Source organism: Aulostomus chinensis, chromosome 21 (assembly GCF_037954235.1).
Source record: "Aulostomus chinensis isolate RoL2024-O1b breed Wild chromosome 21, RoL_Achi_v1.0, whole genome shotgun sequence".
Lineage (NCBI taxonomy): Eukaryota > Metazoa > Chordata > Actinopteri > Syngnathiformes > Aulostomidae > Aulostomus > Aulostomus chinensis.
Genome location: NC_141340.1, coordinates 16,724,288 through 16,742,572, shown reverse-complemented (window position 1 = coordinate 16,742,572; position 18,285 = coordinate 16,724,288). Strand labels below are relative to the sequence as shown.

The 18,285-nt window shown below is 42.4% G+C and overlaps 1 protein-coding gene across 7 annotated transcripts in view; it reads right to left on the bottom strand.

Moving 5' to 3' along the window:
* LOC147241878 (partitioning defective 3 homolog) overlaps positions 1-18,285 on the bottom strand; it is a 390,131-nt gene that overhangs the window by 203,089 nt on the left and 168,757 nt on the right. For 6 of the 7 annotated variants that reach the window (XM_086192266.1, XM_086192260.1, XM_086192261.1 and 3 more), the window contains 2 exons: positions 13,342-13,526; positions 8,796-8,933 (listed from right to left, as the gene is read on the bottom strand). In XM_086192266.1, the coding sequence (XP_086048392.1) occupies positions 8,796-8,933; positions 13,342-13,526 (323 nt within the window). The remainder of the gene's footprint in view (positions 1-8,795; positions 8,934-13,341; positions 13,527-18,285) is intronic. The other variant, XM_086192265.1, reaches the window with a different exon arrangement.

Here is an 18,285-nt window from a genome sequence, read left to right as displayed (position 1 = left end):
AATGAACATCACAAAATAAACCCGCTCTGTAAGGGGCTGCAGCATGCAGCTGGTGGTTAAGCTGAAATTACTAATTAAGTGAGGAGAAGCTATTGTGAGACTAAGGGCTGCACTCTTCTCCTCAGCTAGACTGGAGCATCTCTGATGAGCTGCCATTTCCACGGGACTCAGAGGGAACAGACAAAAGCTCCAACATGTAATTTACGACAGAAACAAAGAAACATTAACATGTTAAGTCATTTCATGTCAGATTCAGCCACGGGATTCATTCGACAGCAGCACAACAAGCAATCCTGTAGCTGTCCAGCTTCAACCTTGAAACTTGCACGGTCTGTCTGTAGCAGGTTTGTTATGTATGGTCCTACCGCAGTAAAATGCAACTTAATCATTTACTCTAAGTTCGGCATCGCAGAGTATCAAGTAGGAATTTTTGTTGTTAGTGCAAGGTGAATCTACTGAAAGCAGACCACCAAGAGACAAATAACACATCGGAAAGATGACAGTGATCAAAGCAGAGACGTCTACAAAACAAACTGCTGTAATCTTTATATGTACAGGATTGATTCTTACAGTGTCTGCTGGCCACACCTGATTCATATGGGAAAAAGTGCCTCCATCAGTTGGGTCATCTGATGGCAGCGAGACAAAGATGTCTGCAAATCTGCAGCCTCTGATCCAAGGAAGATGACGTGACAGAGCGAACACGAATGGACTTCCACTGCGTTGATCAGACATCGACATCAGTGTGGCACCTTGTGGAACAGCTGTCAGACATGGAAAAACTCCACCAAGGCATTTAAGAGCTACTTAAGATTCTATAAGAATCAATTACCCAATATGGCTCCCAAAGGAAATTGGCAACAGACAAAAAAAAAAAAAAAAAGAGAGCTCAGATTAAGTAAAGTGTGTGTAAAATTTCATAGGTCTTGTGAGTAGCAGCTGATATGGCGGTAGATACAGGTACAAAAAAAAAACATAGCATCTGCAAAACAATTTTTGGTGGATACAAATAACCACAGAGATAAGACTGCTTGGTTACTACTCTGTATTCTCCTTCATGTGTGGGAGATGTCGGATTACGAGGGTTCAGTAATCCTTTGCATCAGGGCCCCCTTGCCATCTTTTAATAGCAAAAGTGGCATTTCAGATTGATGCACAGAATCCATTGTAATCATCTTCTCTTTTGTATTTATGTCTGCTATTATGGCCGTGCAGTTATAAAGCCCATACGATCTATCGTCTTTCCATTTGTTCAGCTGATGCTGTCGCGTTTCACTGTCATCCGCTCAGCTTTTTCAGAGCCGTATGCCACCAGTGATGTGACAGAGAGGGTATTTATAAGTCAGCATTTAAACTAGTCTTTAATCACCTTCACTCACTTTTTACCACTGTATTTTTTGATACATGTCTGCCATTAAAATGAGACAATTCCATCAGTTGCCTGGAGAAGTTTGTGTATGAGTCAAAGTCTTGGAGATCAAGAATAAGAACATTGCAATCATCCATCCTTCCATCCATCCATTTTCTACTGCTTATCCTGTGAAGGGTCGTGGGGGGTGGAGCCTATCCCAGCAGCTACAGGCGAGAGGCGGGGTTCACCCTGGACAGGTCACCAGTCCATCACAGGGCCAACACATAGAGACAGACAACCATTCACACTCACAGTCACACCTACGGTCAATTTAGAGTATCAATCAGCCTCGTCCCCTCTTGATGTCTTTGGACTGTGGGAGGAAGCTGGAGTACCAGGGAGAACCCACACAGGAACAGGGAGAACATGGAGACTCCACACAGAAAGATCCTGTGCTGGAGCCGGGACTCGAACCCGGAACCTTCTTGCTGTGAGACGACAGTGCTGACCACAGCACCACCTTGCCGCCACATTGGAATCAATTCATCCTAATTGATGCTTCTTAAAAAAAAAACAAAAAAATAAACAAACAAGCTTTTAGTTTGTTAAAATTAAGTAAATGATAGCAAAAGCTGGACTGAGAATGCTAAAATGGCCTACAAGGACAGTGATGGAGAAAAAGAAAGTAAGTGAACAAATGTAACTTTTTCTGCTGCGGCTGTCACTGAGTCTTTGTTAAATACATCGTCACACCCACTGGCCAGACCCACTTGGCAGCTGGTAGAAAATGCATTCCAAGTAAATCCTGCCAGTGTGACCATTCCCTGTGTTTCATGCGGAATTAAGAGGGAAGTTGGGTCTGTAAATTCCAGACACACAAGACACCAGAATGGGATTGACTGCACTGCTCACGATTGTGATTTAATGTAGTTTTTTTTTCCTTACTACCCTCATGCACACAACAAACGCTCTATGCATAAGATCATCAAACTCTTGTCTGTGACGTAATACAAAATGGATGGAAATGGACTATGGGAAGAACTCACCTCTTTCTTAGTCACTCATTGATGCAAGTATAGACAGAAATTGGGAGATGAAGAAAAAGAATGATTGTATTGTTCACATAGAGTTCTGGGGGCTGTTGCATTTTTTCTCCATGAGCAATTCCTCGAACATTGCCTGCAGCTTGCCTCAGGGTTGACACACTGTGAGTTCTTTGCCAACAGGCTGGTCTAAAGGACAGGCTACATTCATTCACCAACAACAGCCCCTTAAATGAAATGGCTAACTTTTGTGCTCTATTGATTCACCCGTGGGTTTTCTACAGTCTCGTATTCACTCACTGCATTAAAGTGAAGCAACTGGGAATCAATCTTGTTTTCAATGAGGCTTGTTTCTACAGCATTGTAGCAAAAGTCTGCTACGTTATTGTCTTTGAGTCAGATGGGTATTAAGCAACATTAAAGTGAGTGATCACTGGGGGTGCCCAGTCCATCAACACATAGAGACAGACAACCATTCACACTCACAGTCACACCTACGGTCAATTTAGAGTATCAATCAGCCTCGTCCCCTCTTGATGTCTTTGGACTGTGGGAGGAAGCTGGAGTACCAGAGAGAACCCACACAGGAACAGGGAGAACATGGAGACTCCACACAGAAAGATCCTGTGCTGGAGCCGCGACCTGAACCCGGAACCTTCTTGCTGTGAGGGGACAGTGCTGACCACTGCACCACCGTGCCGCCACCATCGAAAATCCAACCAATTAAAAAGTCATGTGAACAAAAGGCTGTAGTTAGGACGGCGACAAAGTGCCTGAGCTAATGATGATTGTACCGTAGCAATCATATCACACTGACGTATGTATTTTCTAGCTGTGTTTTATAAATGGACTCGGACCTTTGATTTGACCACCAAATTCACATCCATTCACTGTTGATTTCAAGTGGACTGTTATTCCAAATTTTCTCCTCTTCAATCCTTCAGTTACAGCTGTTGCTAGCTCAGAGGCATAAAAACCACCATCTATCTCAAGTGAGAGAGGCATAAAAGGAGGGAGAAAATAACATTTTGTAGACAAATCAGCTCACAAAAGCATTTTTGTGTTCTTTGGTGTGAAATCTTTGATGTGAATTATAAAAGGAGTGTGCTGTTCTCTCTCCTCTTCCAGCTTGAAGTTGAACGGACTCATCTTGCTCTCCTTTCAACATGTTGGCACAACGATTTAGCCGGGCACTTCGCCACTTTGGTTTCCCTTAAAACTCGCCAGACAAGGTGTCCCATTTAGACAACAAAGAGAGGGAGGCACTTCGACAGTCGGAAGCCTGATCAAAGATGTCTAATCAGAGCGGTTTCAACTCAGATATTTTCCACTCAAAGCATAGAGTGGACAAGATGGCATCAGATAACTAAACAATGAATGAATTTGCATAGTTTTAAAAATGGAATATGAATGTTTGTTTTTTTTTCACATGTAAAATGATATATAGCCCTTTTAAATCTCAAGGGGTGCAAAGCTCTCAGCTTCACTCCCTGTAAACAATTCTGATTGGGTTAAATCCATCTATGATTGACAGCTGTTGTCAACCCTCCTCTGGCACAGCTCATCATAATGGCCTCATCAGGGCAGACAAATAATACAGTGGAGAGGCACTCAGCCAGATCTAAACGTGTGTGTGCATACGTGCGTGTGTGCGTGTGTGTTGCTCAGCGGGCGGGCCCATTAACATTCATCAGTGGGATAATAGGCTGGCGTTAATGCCAGCTGTTTATATAAAGAATAACTCACAAGGCCTTGACATATAGTGCCTGATAGAGCACTCTTCCCTCGTGAGCAGAGGGTGGCGAGGGATTTCGACGCCTCCAATGGAACCTTTTGACACCTAAAGGGAAATTTATTGACAGGTTCGATAAACATAAGATAAGGCCTCCTGGACTGTGAGGTGGCAGATGACATGTGAATGGTTAAATATGAATGGCTGCTTAAATATGAATGGCAGAGCGAAGTACTTTCAGCGTGCCAAATGCTGTCACTCGGAACAGATCTGCTTTACACACACGAGCAATCAAAGGAAGACATTTGATGGAGGGAGTACTTAAAATGTAAAGGTTCAAAATTCAGGGTGAATTGCAGTAAATATCATTGCTAAAAGTAATGATGCAGGTACACCATGATGAAAATACAAGAAAACTTTTTTTTTCTATACATTTTCATTCTTTAACATTTTCACTAATAAAGCAGAATAAGAAAGTACAGCAGCTCCATAATCCGTGCTAAACAAACAACTGCTAATTGGTGTGATTTTCCTAAAACCTCAGTGTGTGTTTGCGAGTGCATGTCTGAGTGATTATCTCTACCACAGCTTTAGAAATGATCACGATTCTATTTAATTAACCCACGCTGTGTATTTTTATCTTTCAATTCCACGCTGCTGAGTTGCCCGCCCATCAAAAAGAGAACGACACAAAATTTCAAACCAACATATGTGGGAGGGAAAGGCTTCAATCAAGAGCGCGGAACAGCAGGTAAGGTAATGAAAATATACTGAGCGACAAGGTGCTGCTTTCAAACATCACTATGTCACATCTAATGAGTGGATTTCTGTCTTATGAATTATCCAGTTATATAGCTGTCAGATTACACATTCCGAAGCTATGTGAATGCTTACAGTGGCGGCACTCCTGCTGTCAACCACTACATGTTTACATATGGATTCTAATAGGACTACACTATGGAATGGCTAAAGAGAAATGTATTTTAAGGGTGGAAGTCTTCATCTTGTATTCAGAAAGGACTTTTAACATTTGAGGTTATGCTCTGTACATGACACTGCCTGTGTGCAACCCTTCAGATGTGATGATTTTTGCTTTTTAGATAATACAATACCAGCATGAATCAACCTACTAATCATTTTCTCTTAAGAAACATTTTTGAACACCTGGCATTAACTGCAATGTGCATAGTGACAGATAAAAAAAAAAAACAAAAAAAAAAACAACGTCCTTATTTTGAAAAGCCAGTATGAGCTGTGACTTGGGAAAGCAGTGTGAGCGTTCGATTTTGTTTTCATTCGCAGTGGCAAGACCGACAGGCTAGTAATCTGGAGAAAATGAACTGCAAAGCAGAGAAATGTAGCAACAAAGATCGACACAAAAGATGGAGGCAGAAATTGGATTGCCAGCTCCTGGATGTGATTGGCTGGCTGTTCACTGAGCGTGTGGATTCAACAGCGCTGGCATTCCTTCTCGTACGTGATCTGGTCAACCATCTGATCCTCTGCTATTCACTTTATGAAATATTTTGTTTACTGATCAGTTAAGCCCTGTTTGTCACAGTCAGAGCGTGAAGTAGGTTTCCCACTTCCATGAACTGTTTGGCGTCTTCAGCTTTCACCGAGTAGAGCAAAAACAAGCCTTTTAAACTTGACAGAAGTTATGATTGACATTTATCTTGATAATTAGCATTATATACCGATATACAACCATTTCATCTGATAACATTTTTTTAGCCAGAGCAGCCAGCTTTAACTTCAAACATACATATGAATTCAGCTGCTACGGATACAGTGGAGAAACTAAGGAAAAATGAATTGCAACGAAACAGAAAGCACTGAAATTTTCAAAGTTATTGTGAGATGAGATGACTAGATATCATATTAGATGTGTATTATCTATAGTACGTTCTGTATGTTAGATGCACCAAGACGGCGTGTCCACATGCCGTCGGGACAGCTCCCCTCTTCCAAGCTATGCACAGTTTTCACAGGGGCGCTTGTCGCAAACCCCATTTAACTGTGAGTGTGCTGTGTACATCCACATGTGACAAATAAAGTTCTTGAATCTTGAATCTATGCTGCAATATATTTACACACTGTAGAAGACACACACACACACACACACACACACACACACAACACACACACACACGGATTGTCCTGACATAGAGGACTTCTTTGCAAGGGAAAAATTGTAAACCTCAAATATCTATGGTTTCTTAAGAGCGACACAAGTTTGGCTGGGCCGACTGTGACTAAGACCAGAGAAAGAAAGACCAACAAATGGGTAAACTGAAGGAAGTATAAATTCCAGGGAAGCTGACTGTGGAATAAGCCAACATACACATTGGAAGGAGGCTCTAGTGGCGTGCAAGTTTCATGCTATAAATGGGCTACGAATGTGAACACTTGACACTTTCAGGTGGATCAGTGAACGCTAGCTTTAAACATGCTCGCTAGCGGAGGCCATGACTGTACACAAGAGACAGGGAAGGCTTTTCTTCTGGATAAAGGGGGGTGTATTGCCAGCCTCTGCCAGCTATTCGTCATGTTCATCCCCGATGATGAAGGCAAATGTAATTATCTTGTCAATCTGTCCCTGGTCAGCCCTATCCATTGCTGGTTTACTCCAGCTTAACAACAAACAGCACATGATTGACAACAATCTCCTGATGTAGCATGTGTGGTTTATGGCTTTCACAATGAAAACATGTCATCTTGGATAGCGTGACATTGAGGTGGGGCGGCAACAGGTTGATGCTAAAGCGCCTGAATGGCCAAGAAACTTACACAAGAAAATGGAACCTAAAGCAACCTGTGTAAACCCCAGAGAACTTTTGGCTCGACTTTAGGGAAGGTGGATTTACAAGGGTGTTCTTCCTAGCATGAAAGATAAGGTTGCTGATGCCATTGACACAGTTTATTACCTGGGGTAGAAACAACAGCCCTCTGATGATACAAGGTCCAGAGATACCAGTACATAATCTGTCTTTGAGTGACATAAGGTTGCAGACTTTTTTTAAGCTCAATGATTTATAATCTCTGTATATTTTTGGGGGATCACTGCTTCCAAATTATTATTAAATTTGCTAAGAAACATTCCATATACAGGAGCGGCATGGCTCGGAGGTAGTGTGGCCGTCTAGCACCCGAAGGGTCACTGGTTCGATCCTCACTTCCCCCGCTGACCAAGTCAGAGTATCCTTGAGCAAGACACTGAGCCCGATTGCTCCTGATGGCCCTGCGACGGACTGGTGACCCGTCCAGGGTGAACCCCGCCTCTTATCCAATGTCAGCTGTGATAGCCCCCCCCCCCCCCCAGACCCTTAATGGATGAGCAATATAGAAAATGGATGGATGGATTCCATAAACAAATGACCATGACCACGTTGCCATAGCAGAGGTTCATGTGTAGTTTTTCAATCTGCCAAACGCTTTGATCTCTGCGGAGACTCCTCGCTCTAAAACCTAGTTGGTTTACTGTATTTGGTTGACAGATTTCTCCTTCTCTCCTTCTACTTGCTGCTGCTCATATGACTTCTAGCAGTCTGTCCATATAAAATATTATTGCCTGTGGCTGGTGCTTGACCTGACACAACTTGTGGGTCCCTTAAACATTAACTGCTTCATGTGTAAGCATAAGATTTGCAGCCTGAAAACACTGCCTGTATTTAAGATAAATGAAAGCATATTTCTACTGCAAATATATTTCTTCAAGTATACTTTATGTAGCAGCAATAAACAAGCAGGCACTGACACTGAACCAGCAAGGAAAGAGGGAGGTAACATAAAAAAAAAAAAAACACCTGGAGAAGGAGCACAGATAATAGTTCAAAAAGAAGGGGATGGCCCAAGACAGACAAGGGCGGAAAGTCTCATCAGTGGCCTGCTGTCTGAAAGGAACAAAGAAATGTACTTAAAATGTACTACTCGTCTCGGAACTAAATGTCCCACTTAAAGATTTCAGTAGTTTTAAGTACACTTTAATAGTAAAAGGATGTCATTGTTTCGTAAACAACTCAACTCTCCTCTTACTTTCGACAGTAGTATTGTTCAATGGCAAGTACCGACCAAACGACTAGAATTATTTTTTTTTTCCCCAAAATGTAAAACTGTTAGCCTCAATGTGTGTGAAAATGTTTATATACAGAAAGGTAACAGGAGGGTGGATTATCGTTACCCTGAAAGCAGAGTGGACCCTAGTCCACTTAAAAGGGTTGCCAAAATTAGGGATGGACATTTGAAGAAATTTCATTGATCAATCAATGATCACATGGTGATCAAGATGGCCGACAGCACTTAATAGAGCCTGTTTTCCCAAGGTGTTGTCCATTCTATCTGAAAGATTGTCCTCTCAATCCAGGCAGTTGATGCTGTTTGCTTCAGAAACCAAACAAAAACCAAATGTCCGCAAAGGGAGTTGCACTCCAGTTTCGTTGTTTGCTTTACAATGACAATAAAAGGCGTCTGATTTTTAAAAAAAATGTGAAGCCCAAGGCTCTGAGTCAAACCTCTTTGCTTCTAAAATCCTGAATAATCAATCAACGATTACTGATTCACGGTAACTAGCCCTGGTCAGTACTGTTACTATATTAGCCCATTCGGTTCAGCTTACGGCTGAGTTTAGCGTCTGTGTTCGCAAACATTTCTACTAAGTGTGACAAGATACCTGCTCCTGTCGGTCAAGCCAACGGTCAACCATAGGGTGGTTGGCACTCAGGGAAGATCGTGTCATCTCTCTCTGGAACTGAGTGGTCCTGCTACTCGCGTCTCGAGGAAGACTCCGATAGGCATGACCTCCTCTGCCCTTCAATGGAATGAGATGACATGGAGACATGAACATCTATGACAGAACTCAACTAATCAGTCATCAGAAGCCCATTCCCAACAATCAGTTTCAAGGACTGATCCAGCCTCCATTTAAAAAAAAAAAACAACCAAAAAAAACATGTTATTGCAGCTTGGTGCTATTTATAGCAGCTGAAATAACAAGCATTTTGCGGTGGAGGTCAGCTACGGTGTCTTGGATTTGTGCCACACCAACACTTTGATGTTCATTCAAGTCTCACTCCATTCCACCCCTTACCCTTCAACTTTCCCCACAGCTAAACACGAGCTGCTAGTAAGAGGCCTCTTATGAGAAGGCAGCCACAGTTTAGCTCTTCCATTACACAGAGAGCACCTTCAAAAGTGCTCCTCATAAGGTAATGTCAAACACTAGCAGACTTATTATAATGACCACAAGCATACAAAAGTAGACTGATTACATTTCAGACATGCTGTCTGGGCTTTGAAATCCCAGCATTTGAAGGTCAGGGAGGCTGAAGCTATTTGAATAACAATGAAAGACAATTCATTTTGAAAATCACAGTTGAGACAAGACCCACAAATAGAATGAGAATGGTTAAAGGTTTAATGAGTTACAAAATTGCAGCGCAAGACAGACAAAAACTGAAGTTTGGAGGTTTTTTTTTTTTTTTAATGAGACATCACACAAGAAAAGAACAGATAAATAAGTTTCAAAAGGGAATATTCCCGAGTGACTCGTTGTAGAATGCGAAGGAGGATGAGAAGCGCACACAAAAAAAGGCCAAAGAATACCAGGGGAATACAAAAGACTTGTGAACAATTTAAAACCCACACAAAGCAAGAAAAATAGGAGTGAGATTCATAACCCCTGCACGTCAGTTGAAAGCGGCGGCCTAAGGAGGCACTGCAGACAGGGGCGTAAAATTTAGCTGGAGACACAGGCTCGACTGAGACGACCCCCGATAACCGTCATCACCTCAGTCGCCAACATGTGATACAGCACGACCTCACTGCAGAAACATTTCTGACACAACAGATTGTAAAATGTAGAGAAACTCTGATACCAGAGAGGTACCATGAAATCAGTGCGCTCATATCCAAGAGCTAACCCCATTGGTTTACTCTGCTGAGCATGGAGAGCTAAGACCATGAGGTATTGCGATGTCATTAAGAGTTCGATGATTTTATACTACTTGTCGATGACTTCCGGACTCCTGTTGGCTCTCAGAATGGAGATTTAGAGGAGGCTCACCTAACATAGCCAAGACTAGACTCACAGAGAATTAAACTGTAAATGGCTGCAGCGGGAACGGAAGGGAACTGCTTGTATCCCTACTCTCCGGCAATACTTATTATTTGGCTCCCTTAGACAAAGTGAGGGGTACATGTCTCAACGTCAGAGTTGACTTCATCAGCGTCTTCATCTTGGAAGAGCCATTAGTGTATATCAGAAGGAAATTGAGATCCTGTGGTTTATGAAGACCACGACTCATTCAACTGAGAACTTAGAAATACCTCATCGCCTCGGTGACGTATGCCTATCGCTGTGACCTGACCTTTGACCACGAAAAATGTGTTCAGGTCATTATTGAGCCTAAGTGGACATGTGTACTCTATTAAAGAAATTTCCACAAACAACAACAAAGATCTCCTCTGTTTTGCTCAAGGGGACACTTGTGCCAAACTTGAAATAATTCTCTCAAGGCGTTGCAGATGGTTGAATATTGCATGAATGAGAGTAGGACGTATGGATGGATAAATGTTGGGCTGGACAAACTGAAACACACGCCTGAAACCACATTCAGTTGCTTTGGATTTTTTTCTTTTTTTTCTTTTTTACAAAAACCCCCCCCACAGTGAACACTGATAATGAGTTATTCTCGTTCTATTCAGTAACGTCAAATAAACATTACTTGAGCCTTTAATCGTGCACCGAGCGCATAATCATTGTCTTTTTCGAGAAATCAATTGATGACGACTGAATGCGACGGTTTCATTTTATTTCTACGGTGTACAGTGATCCCAAAGTGGCCATGAAACACAAAATAACGTCTGAAAGAACCACTGATATTGTCCTGCTCTTTGTATTCTATCTGAACACACAGGCTACCAAAGCATGTTTGCTCTTTGTGACATGGGCCATAGAAAACCTCCAGACAAAATGAATAACCTGATAGCCTTTTCACTCCAAACATTCCTCTCCACTTTCCACGAGGTAGTATGCTGTTGTGTTATTGACACACTGGCAACTAAAGTGTCTTTAAATTGGATCATACACTATGCTTCCAGATGTACTAATAGCATGGAGGGTTGCGGTGTCACGTTCCAAGCGCTCAGTCGTCCCTTTTTAACCTCCCTGTTTCATTGGGTCTGTCAGCACCGCATGGGGGTAGCCATTTTGAGAGTTTAATTGGCTTCCCCTCTCTCTTGCTACGGGGAGGATGTACCTTGTGCTCCTTTTCTTTTTTTTCCAAATGTCATAATCAGAAGCTTAAAACCCCAGAAAATGTGCATTTGGAACAAAGAAAGCTTGATTTATTATCTCTGCTTCTCTTTTAGACAGACAAAAAGATGCGTTATCAGAGTGAACTACAGAGCAAAGGACCATCGATGCCACGGCTTGATACCTGCAAACTGGCAGCACAGTTTTCATATCTCAGGGTTACTTCTTTGATTTCGGGTGCGGTGGAGAAAAGGAATGACAGTGTGGGGAGACAGTTATAGTAAGGAGGTTGAAACTAGAGAATGCTGGAGGTCGGAGGACTTAAGAGTCATTTAATGTTTCTCTAACATTATTAGTGATGCAGCTTCTAGACATCTGCAGCGCTGTGGTGATGAATTCTGTAAGAATGAGCCTATTGTTAGCCTATAAAAATACCACGTCATTCTCTGCTTGTATTGTCAGTAAATTTAATACGAAATATAATAAACATTGTTCTATGTGCTGTTGAGTTCTCTTTCATTTCTCATGAATGTACATCCTGCATTTTTGTGATCTGCATCTTTTGTGATGGACATCGTACAGAGCAGCCATTGATGTCCGATTTTTGCACAATTGCAGGCAACTTAAGAAGATGTCACGACATTTTCCGACGTCGCTCATCATTTGTTTCAACGAGACCAGGGGTGGGCAACCCGCGGCTCCTGAGCCACACGTGGCTCTTTCATCCCTCTGCTGCGGCTCCCTGTGGCCTTGTCAAGTAAAGAATGAATATCAAATGTATTCTATTTTAATTCATCAGTATTTTTTATGTAATTCTAAACCTGAAGATTAACGTCATCAAAATAAAACGCGTTCAATTTCTTGTCGCACAAAATACTCGTCACTGGCCAACACACCCGACAAAGACGGTGTCTTTGGTGTGGGTGTCCAAGTTGAAACGCTTGCCAGCTGATCTTGAGGATGTTATCTGTCAGAAGGCAATTCTTGCTCCGAATCACAAATGGGGCGACACTGAAAACCTTCCCAAGCGGGACAAACTTGTTTTCAAAACATGGAATGCCATCCTCGACACTTACATGAACATTAAAAAAAAATTTATTTGGAGTCCTGTCAGTCTTTGGATCCACATACACATGTGAGCAACTGCACCAACAATGACCATATTACAAACAAGCATTGCTCAAGCCTCACAGACGAGAGCTCAGAATCTTGTGTGACAATGAAGGCGACGTCTTACTCCCCTGAAGAGCAGACGCTGTGCAGGAATATAACAGGGGCTGCCTATTCACTAGTATGCAGAATGGAGCGGAGTCCTTGGCTAAATATCCTGTAACAGCTATCGTACACTCAACCCACCTGTGCTGCCATGCTTGTAGTTAACATCTTTTGCAAAAGTTGCCATTAAAGAGGACTGGTGAGGTGCATTGACGTCGCTAGCTTGATGCAATTGAGCAGCCTCGGCGGGATGGTCTGCAGCATTAATGTCCCGATGTGGCTGCAAGCATAATTAGCATCATATAAAACCTAACTCTAAATGGCAGACCATGTAAACACAACACATTGAGAAGTACAGTCACAGAGTGACATGAATAGCAGTTTATATAAAAGTGACGTTAATATGAGCCTGGAAACCTGGACCTATGGTTTACTTGGACTGCTTCCTTTGTGGCTTCTTTAGGAGTGTCGTATCTCTTTTATTTGCATGTCTTTTTTGTTTGCATTGTGGCATTTTTTTGTTGTTGTTGTTGTTGCCCCAACTCAACTTTTCTGTCACTGACAGAACTCCGCCCACCCTTCATGTGATTGGATCATAAATCAGCACTCTCAATTAAGCATGACTGGATGATCTGAAAATACAGCCGATTGCTCTCCCCTACTATTGACACAGACACACGTCCATGCAATCCGATGAGATCACTTGGCTTTCAGAGTTACTTGCTTGATACACAGTACCATACATTACCTTTCTTTCTTGACTGCCAGTGCTGGCATTTGAACTTGATTTGTGGTAATATTTCTGGAAGCCAGCAGTTGTGGACCAGCGAGATGGGTTCTTTCTGGACGGTTCTTCTGGACCAACCGGGATTTCACTTGTCGGAAGGCCTGCCAGGGAGGGGTCACTGCTGCGACGGACATGTAGAGGCATGTCTGTGGAGGGCAAAGACAAGTATAAGAAAGGAGAGAATAATGAGGGGAAAAGAGACAAATACGATAGAGAGGAAAAACAGAGGGGTTACAGCATTACACCACATGCAGATTTGTCCATTTATCAAATTGTTTAAGTCACACATTGGTCCATCTGGTAGTCATAGTACCTTGTGACTTCTCTGTCAGCCACAACATTAAGAGTTGGGATAATGAATAGTTTTGCTTGAATAATTTGGTAACCTGAATCCCGAAGGAAACGTTATACAACTCCGTTACGGAAGATATGGCTTAGGGTGAGGCCTTTGACAGCAGAGGATTTTTTTTTTTTTTTTTTACACACACTTATAGCACAGATTCAGAAAACTAGGTCTACAAATATTAAAAAAAAAAAGGCACAACACCATGCATGTGTCAATGTGTCCAAAGGTGTCAGCCCAGCACAAATATATTTACCATACTTGAGGCTAAATTCCTCATATATCACAATTGTACTCCGAAGAGTCATCTTAGCACATCCAGCTATCCCCTGCATATGAATATGGAAAATTGATGGGTCTCATGTCCAAGTGACCCATTCCCTTCAAACATGTCCAACATATCCCATGTTAGAGCTGCCAGTGAGCGACTTGCAACTGAAACTCAGTAGTTTCAGTTCTCACATTTCATCAAAACTGCCAAAACAAGTACCAGAAATGAAGTTGTTCCAGTCAAAACATTCAGTGAGAAATCCAGCTGTTGAAAAGGGAAGGTTCTAAGTATATCCATCAGTTGTGGTATGAATCATCAGGATTTTCCCAAAAGGCCGTATTGATGGGTTTATAACATTCAAGCAGCCTGCACATTACACCATAATTATGCAAATAGTTGGGTAACCACCTGTCATCCATCGCTGGATCATTGTAAAAAGCATATGCTGGTGCTAAGCTTGCTTCTGACACACCAGAGACATGTCTTAGTGGTGGAAGTGACGCATTTTTAATTGCGGCTTACGCGGTGCAGCAAATCATGCGTGCTTAATGCTGTGACAAGACTGGGTAGATTGGAATGCTACTGTCTGTGATTCTTGAGGCCCGGCATCAACACTGAGAGTCTGAGTCGGACAAAGGTTTAGCTGGATAGCAGCAACAGAAACAACAATGGACTGACTTTGTCCAGTTTATCATCTGTAATCTCTTGTCTGTGTGAATTTTTTTTTTTTAAAGATGAATATATGATTAGTAGGAGTATTTTTCTTATTTGAAATTTGACTGTCGAACACATCTTTTGCAGCCCAAACAGTTTACGGTCTGGATTCCTTCCAGTAGACAAAGATGGATGTTTTTGTATCCTGATGTGGCCTAAGGAGCTGTGAGTTCCTAAAGAAGTTCACAGTTTACGAGGGCGGCTGTTTGCTCCACAGAACATCAACTGATATCTTCTTGTTAGGTCAGAGTTGCTCGCTTGTTTCAATGTTATTATATGACAGAACTTTTTGTTGTTGTTGTTGTTGTTGTTGTTATTGTTGTGAAACAGTGGCTCATGGTCATATGATGCTCACGGTAATCAATTCATAAAACTAAAACAAAGGACACTACATACTCATTCCACTGAGCGGTGCATTACGTGTTATTAAAAGATTTTAGCGATTCCCACATACGTATCGACACATTGCTTCCATAGCTACAACTTGAACCCTGACTCTGCCGAAACAGATGATGCCAACACGCCAGCATTCCCCAGCAGGTTTAATATTCTCGATTTCTCCACTGCAAATGTGTTTCATTTATTTCTGAAGTTGTCTGGAGGCTTTTTCAAAAGAAGGTTAGGAATAAAATAAAGAGACCACAGCGAACAGCCAGACGGCCAGTCATTGTGCGTCTTCTCTTAAATTAGGTTGAGGATTCAGTAATAGCATTTAATAGACTTTGCCCCCTCTCAATAGCGTCTGGTTCACATCCAGTTCAGGGCTCTAATGACTTTCACCTCAGACAGCAGGGATAATTAACATCCAGTATTAGACTATGACAGGCTTAGATGTGACACAAACACACAAAACAGAACGAGTTAGATCCACAGAAAGGAGGCAAAAGTGAAAGGAAAATCATATGCAGCTTCAAGATTGTACAAATCTGACTCCGCTCCTCCGTCTGTATATATCTGTTTGTTTTTGTCTTTGAGTAAAGCTTTGATTTTTTCGTGCGTGCGTGTGTGTGTGTGTGTGTGTGTGGACATATGACACTTGTAGTGGATTAAAAACTGCGGTGTGTTTCCCAGAATACCTCAAGGCTCAGCTGTTACTGGATGTACGGCTTATCTTGGTCTTTTGAAAAAAATGCCAACATCCATCTCTCCTTGCGCTCAGTGATTGTTTCCAGATGCTTGCGGAGTGAGGAATCCATTGTCATAGGCTGATCATTGATTTGTATTACATCTCCACCAATCTACACAAGAAGCGTGCTTCAACTGATAATGACAACAAATAACCAAATCCAATCATTATGCTGTTGATAGGATTACATGTGACAATAATGTGATGATGTATGATATTGAAGATATCAATTAATGTTCAAATCTAAGCCACTGAAAAAGCCAGATATGGCTATTCTCGGTTTCAATTCATCTTCCTCCAGTCTGCCACGGATGCGTGACTGAGATGTTTGTACAAATTTACTGTTTTCTGCCTCCAGTCTGCTTTGCACTTCAGGTCCATGCCAACACGTCACGTTACGATGCCTGGCTGGGTCACATTAACGCCAGCATCCAAACACTGAAGAAAATAAATACATTTTTTTTTTAAATGGCATATTCTATTTAGTGAGATTTTTCTCTTTGATAAAATGTCAATCATTCCATCACAGGTGCAAATCCTCAAATAAGAGATTTGTTCAGAAGTGTGTGCTTGTTTGTGCTCTCCCTTTTTTTCGAAGGTTACAATACAAAGATTCTACCCCTCCCCATTCTCCCTAACCGATTCCTCTCTATTTAATTTGTGATGGGATTATCCCGGCGGTCCGAAGGGTTTGGTTGGTCATTTAATAACTGGTGCTGCCACTTCAGACTGAGCCAGCCATCTATCCAGGCAGAGGGGAGCCAGACCACTGGGGGAGGGAGGTGGCTAATAAAACGAGGCCCTAATCCAGCCCCTGTAGTGAGGGATTATGACCAAGGTGCAGGGTCACAGAGATGTACACACCACAATTCACTATGGGGGGAGGTCAGACTCTACAGGGGATATGACCCCTTATTGCTTTGCCCTTTATTTATCTTTCACACTCACCTTGTTTGCGGGTGGAAATATATAAGCTTGAATGAATCAGTGGACAAAAGCATCGCCATGTATCTACAAATAAGACAATATTTGAGTCATTTTGTTTAGTATTACATTGACAACCCCCCCCCCCCCAAAAAAAGTTATGTATGCTGTCAGGTGCTCAATATGATTTTGGGTGTGGGCACAAGGTGTGCAGCTAATACATTCTCACTACCATTTTAGCCAAAGGAACATGGAGGAAAGCTTTAAAACAGAATGAAAGCAGTTGTGAGTTTGCGTGGCAGGCTCCACTGACAGGACATGCCCAGGACATGACTTGTGGAGCAGCTGTAGAACGGTGTGCTCCATTCACTGTTGTGAAGTTGAGGGTTGTTACACCGTTTCTGGGGCTCACACAGGAGATGAACATATGACATGAAGCGGTATTGTGTCTGATTAATTACATAAAAGGTCAGTTCACAATGAAAACCAAAATATGAATAGTTACTTGTAGAGGAAATCAAAGCAAGCACGAATAAAAGGAGGGTCTGTGTTGTTGCCTGAGAGTAGGCTGAGTCCACCTTTAAGAGATGCCCTTCACAAGCAGGAACCTCGCCAGACAAAAACATTAAAACTACACTATAATTTATCGCTGCCACGATGCCGTACCTCTTCAGGGTAGGGACAACCACTCAGACCGTATTGGCCTTAATAAATACTGAAGAGGTACAAGCAAGGTTTACCTTACTTCAGCGCGCTCACTGAACCAGTCACTGGCAAACATGCGTGTTTGAATCCGAATGTTACCTGCATTTGGCACGAACCAGCAACAGGCCATCACTCTGCTGATGCTACAGCTCAACTTGTGCTACTGCTGCAGCCAGTGACCAACAATCTGCCCATCAAGCAGAAAAGCCTGGATTCAGTGAAGCAGGCTGTAAGCACTACAGGTCCAGCAGCAGCAGCAGCAGCAGCAGTGTATGGACCCTCCTAACCAGCTGCAGCTAGTTGGTCCAAAGTGGGGGCTGGCACAGCAGGCAAAGCACCGCCCCTGGCACGAGGATGAACCACTGGTTCAGACTTGTAGCTTTTTTTCAAAGCAAGAACGGGCATTGTGATGCAGGGTTGAAAGAACCAGGCAGTCTGGTAAATTACATGTGATGCGGCACGGTACCCTATCGTAGTTACATCACACACAAAAAAAAAAAACAGGGCAGCTGCAGGGAACTGCACATAAGCATCTGATATCCAAAATATGACCCCAGTGACAAACAAGCCACGTTTCCAACGTTTGGGGTGAAGTCAGCATTGACCTCATTTTTTTTTCCCTCTTGTGAACTCCTATAATTTCAAATTGTGCTAAGCATTCACATCTTCTTAAGATGATACTTGACCCAATATGTCTTTTTTTTGGGGGGCTTTCACATCCTCACAAATAGCTGTCTCAAGCTCACAGATACTTTGTCTGTCCTGCATTTCTTCTTCATTACTCCAAAGACAGAAAAGGCCAGCTGTATTTATTTAATTTGA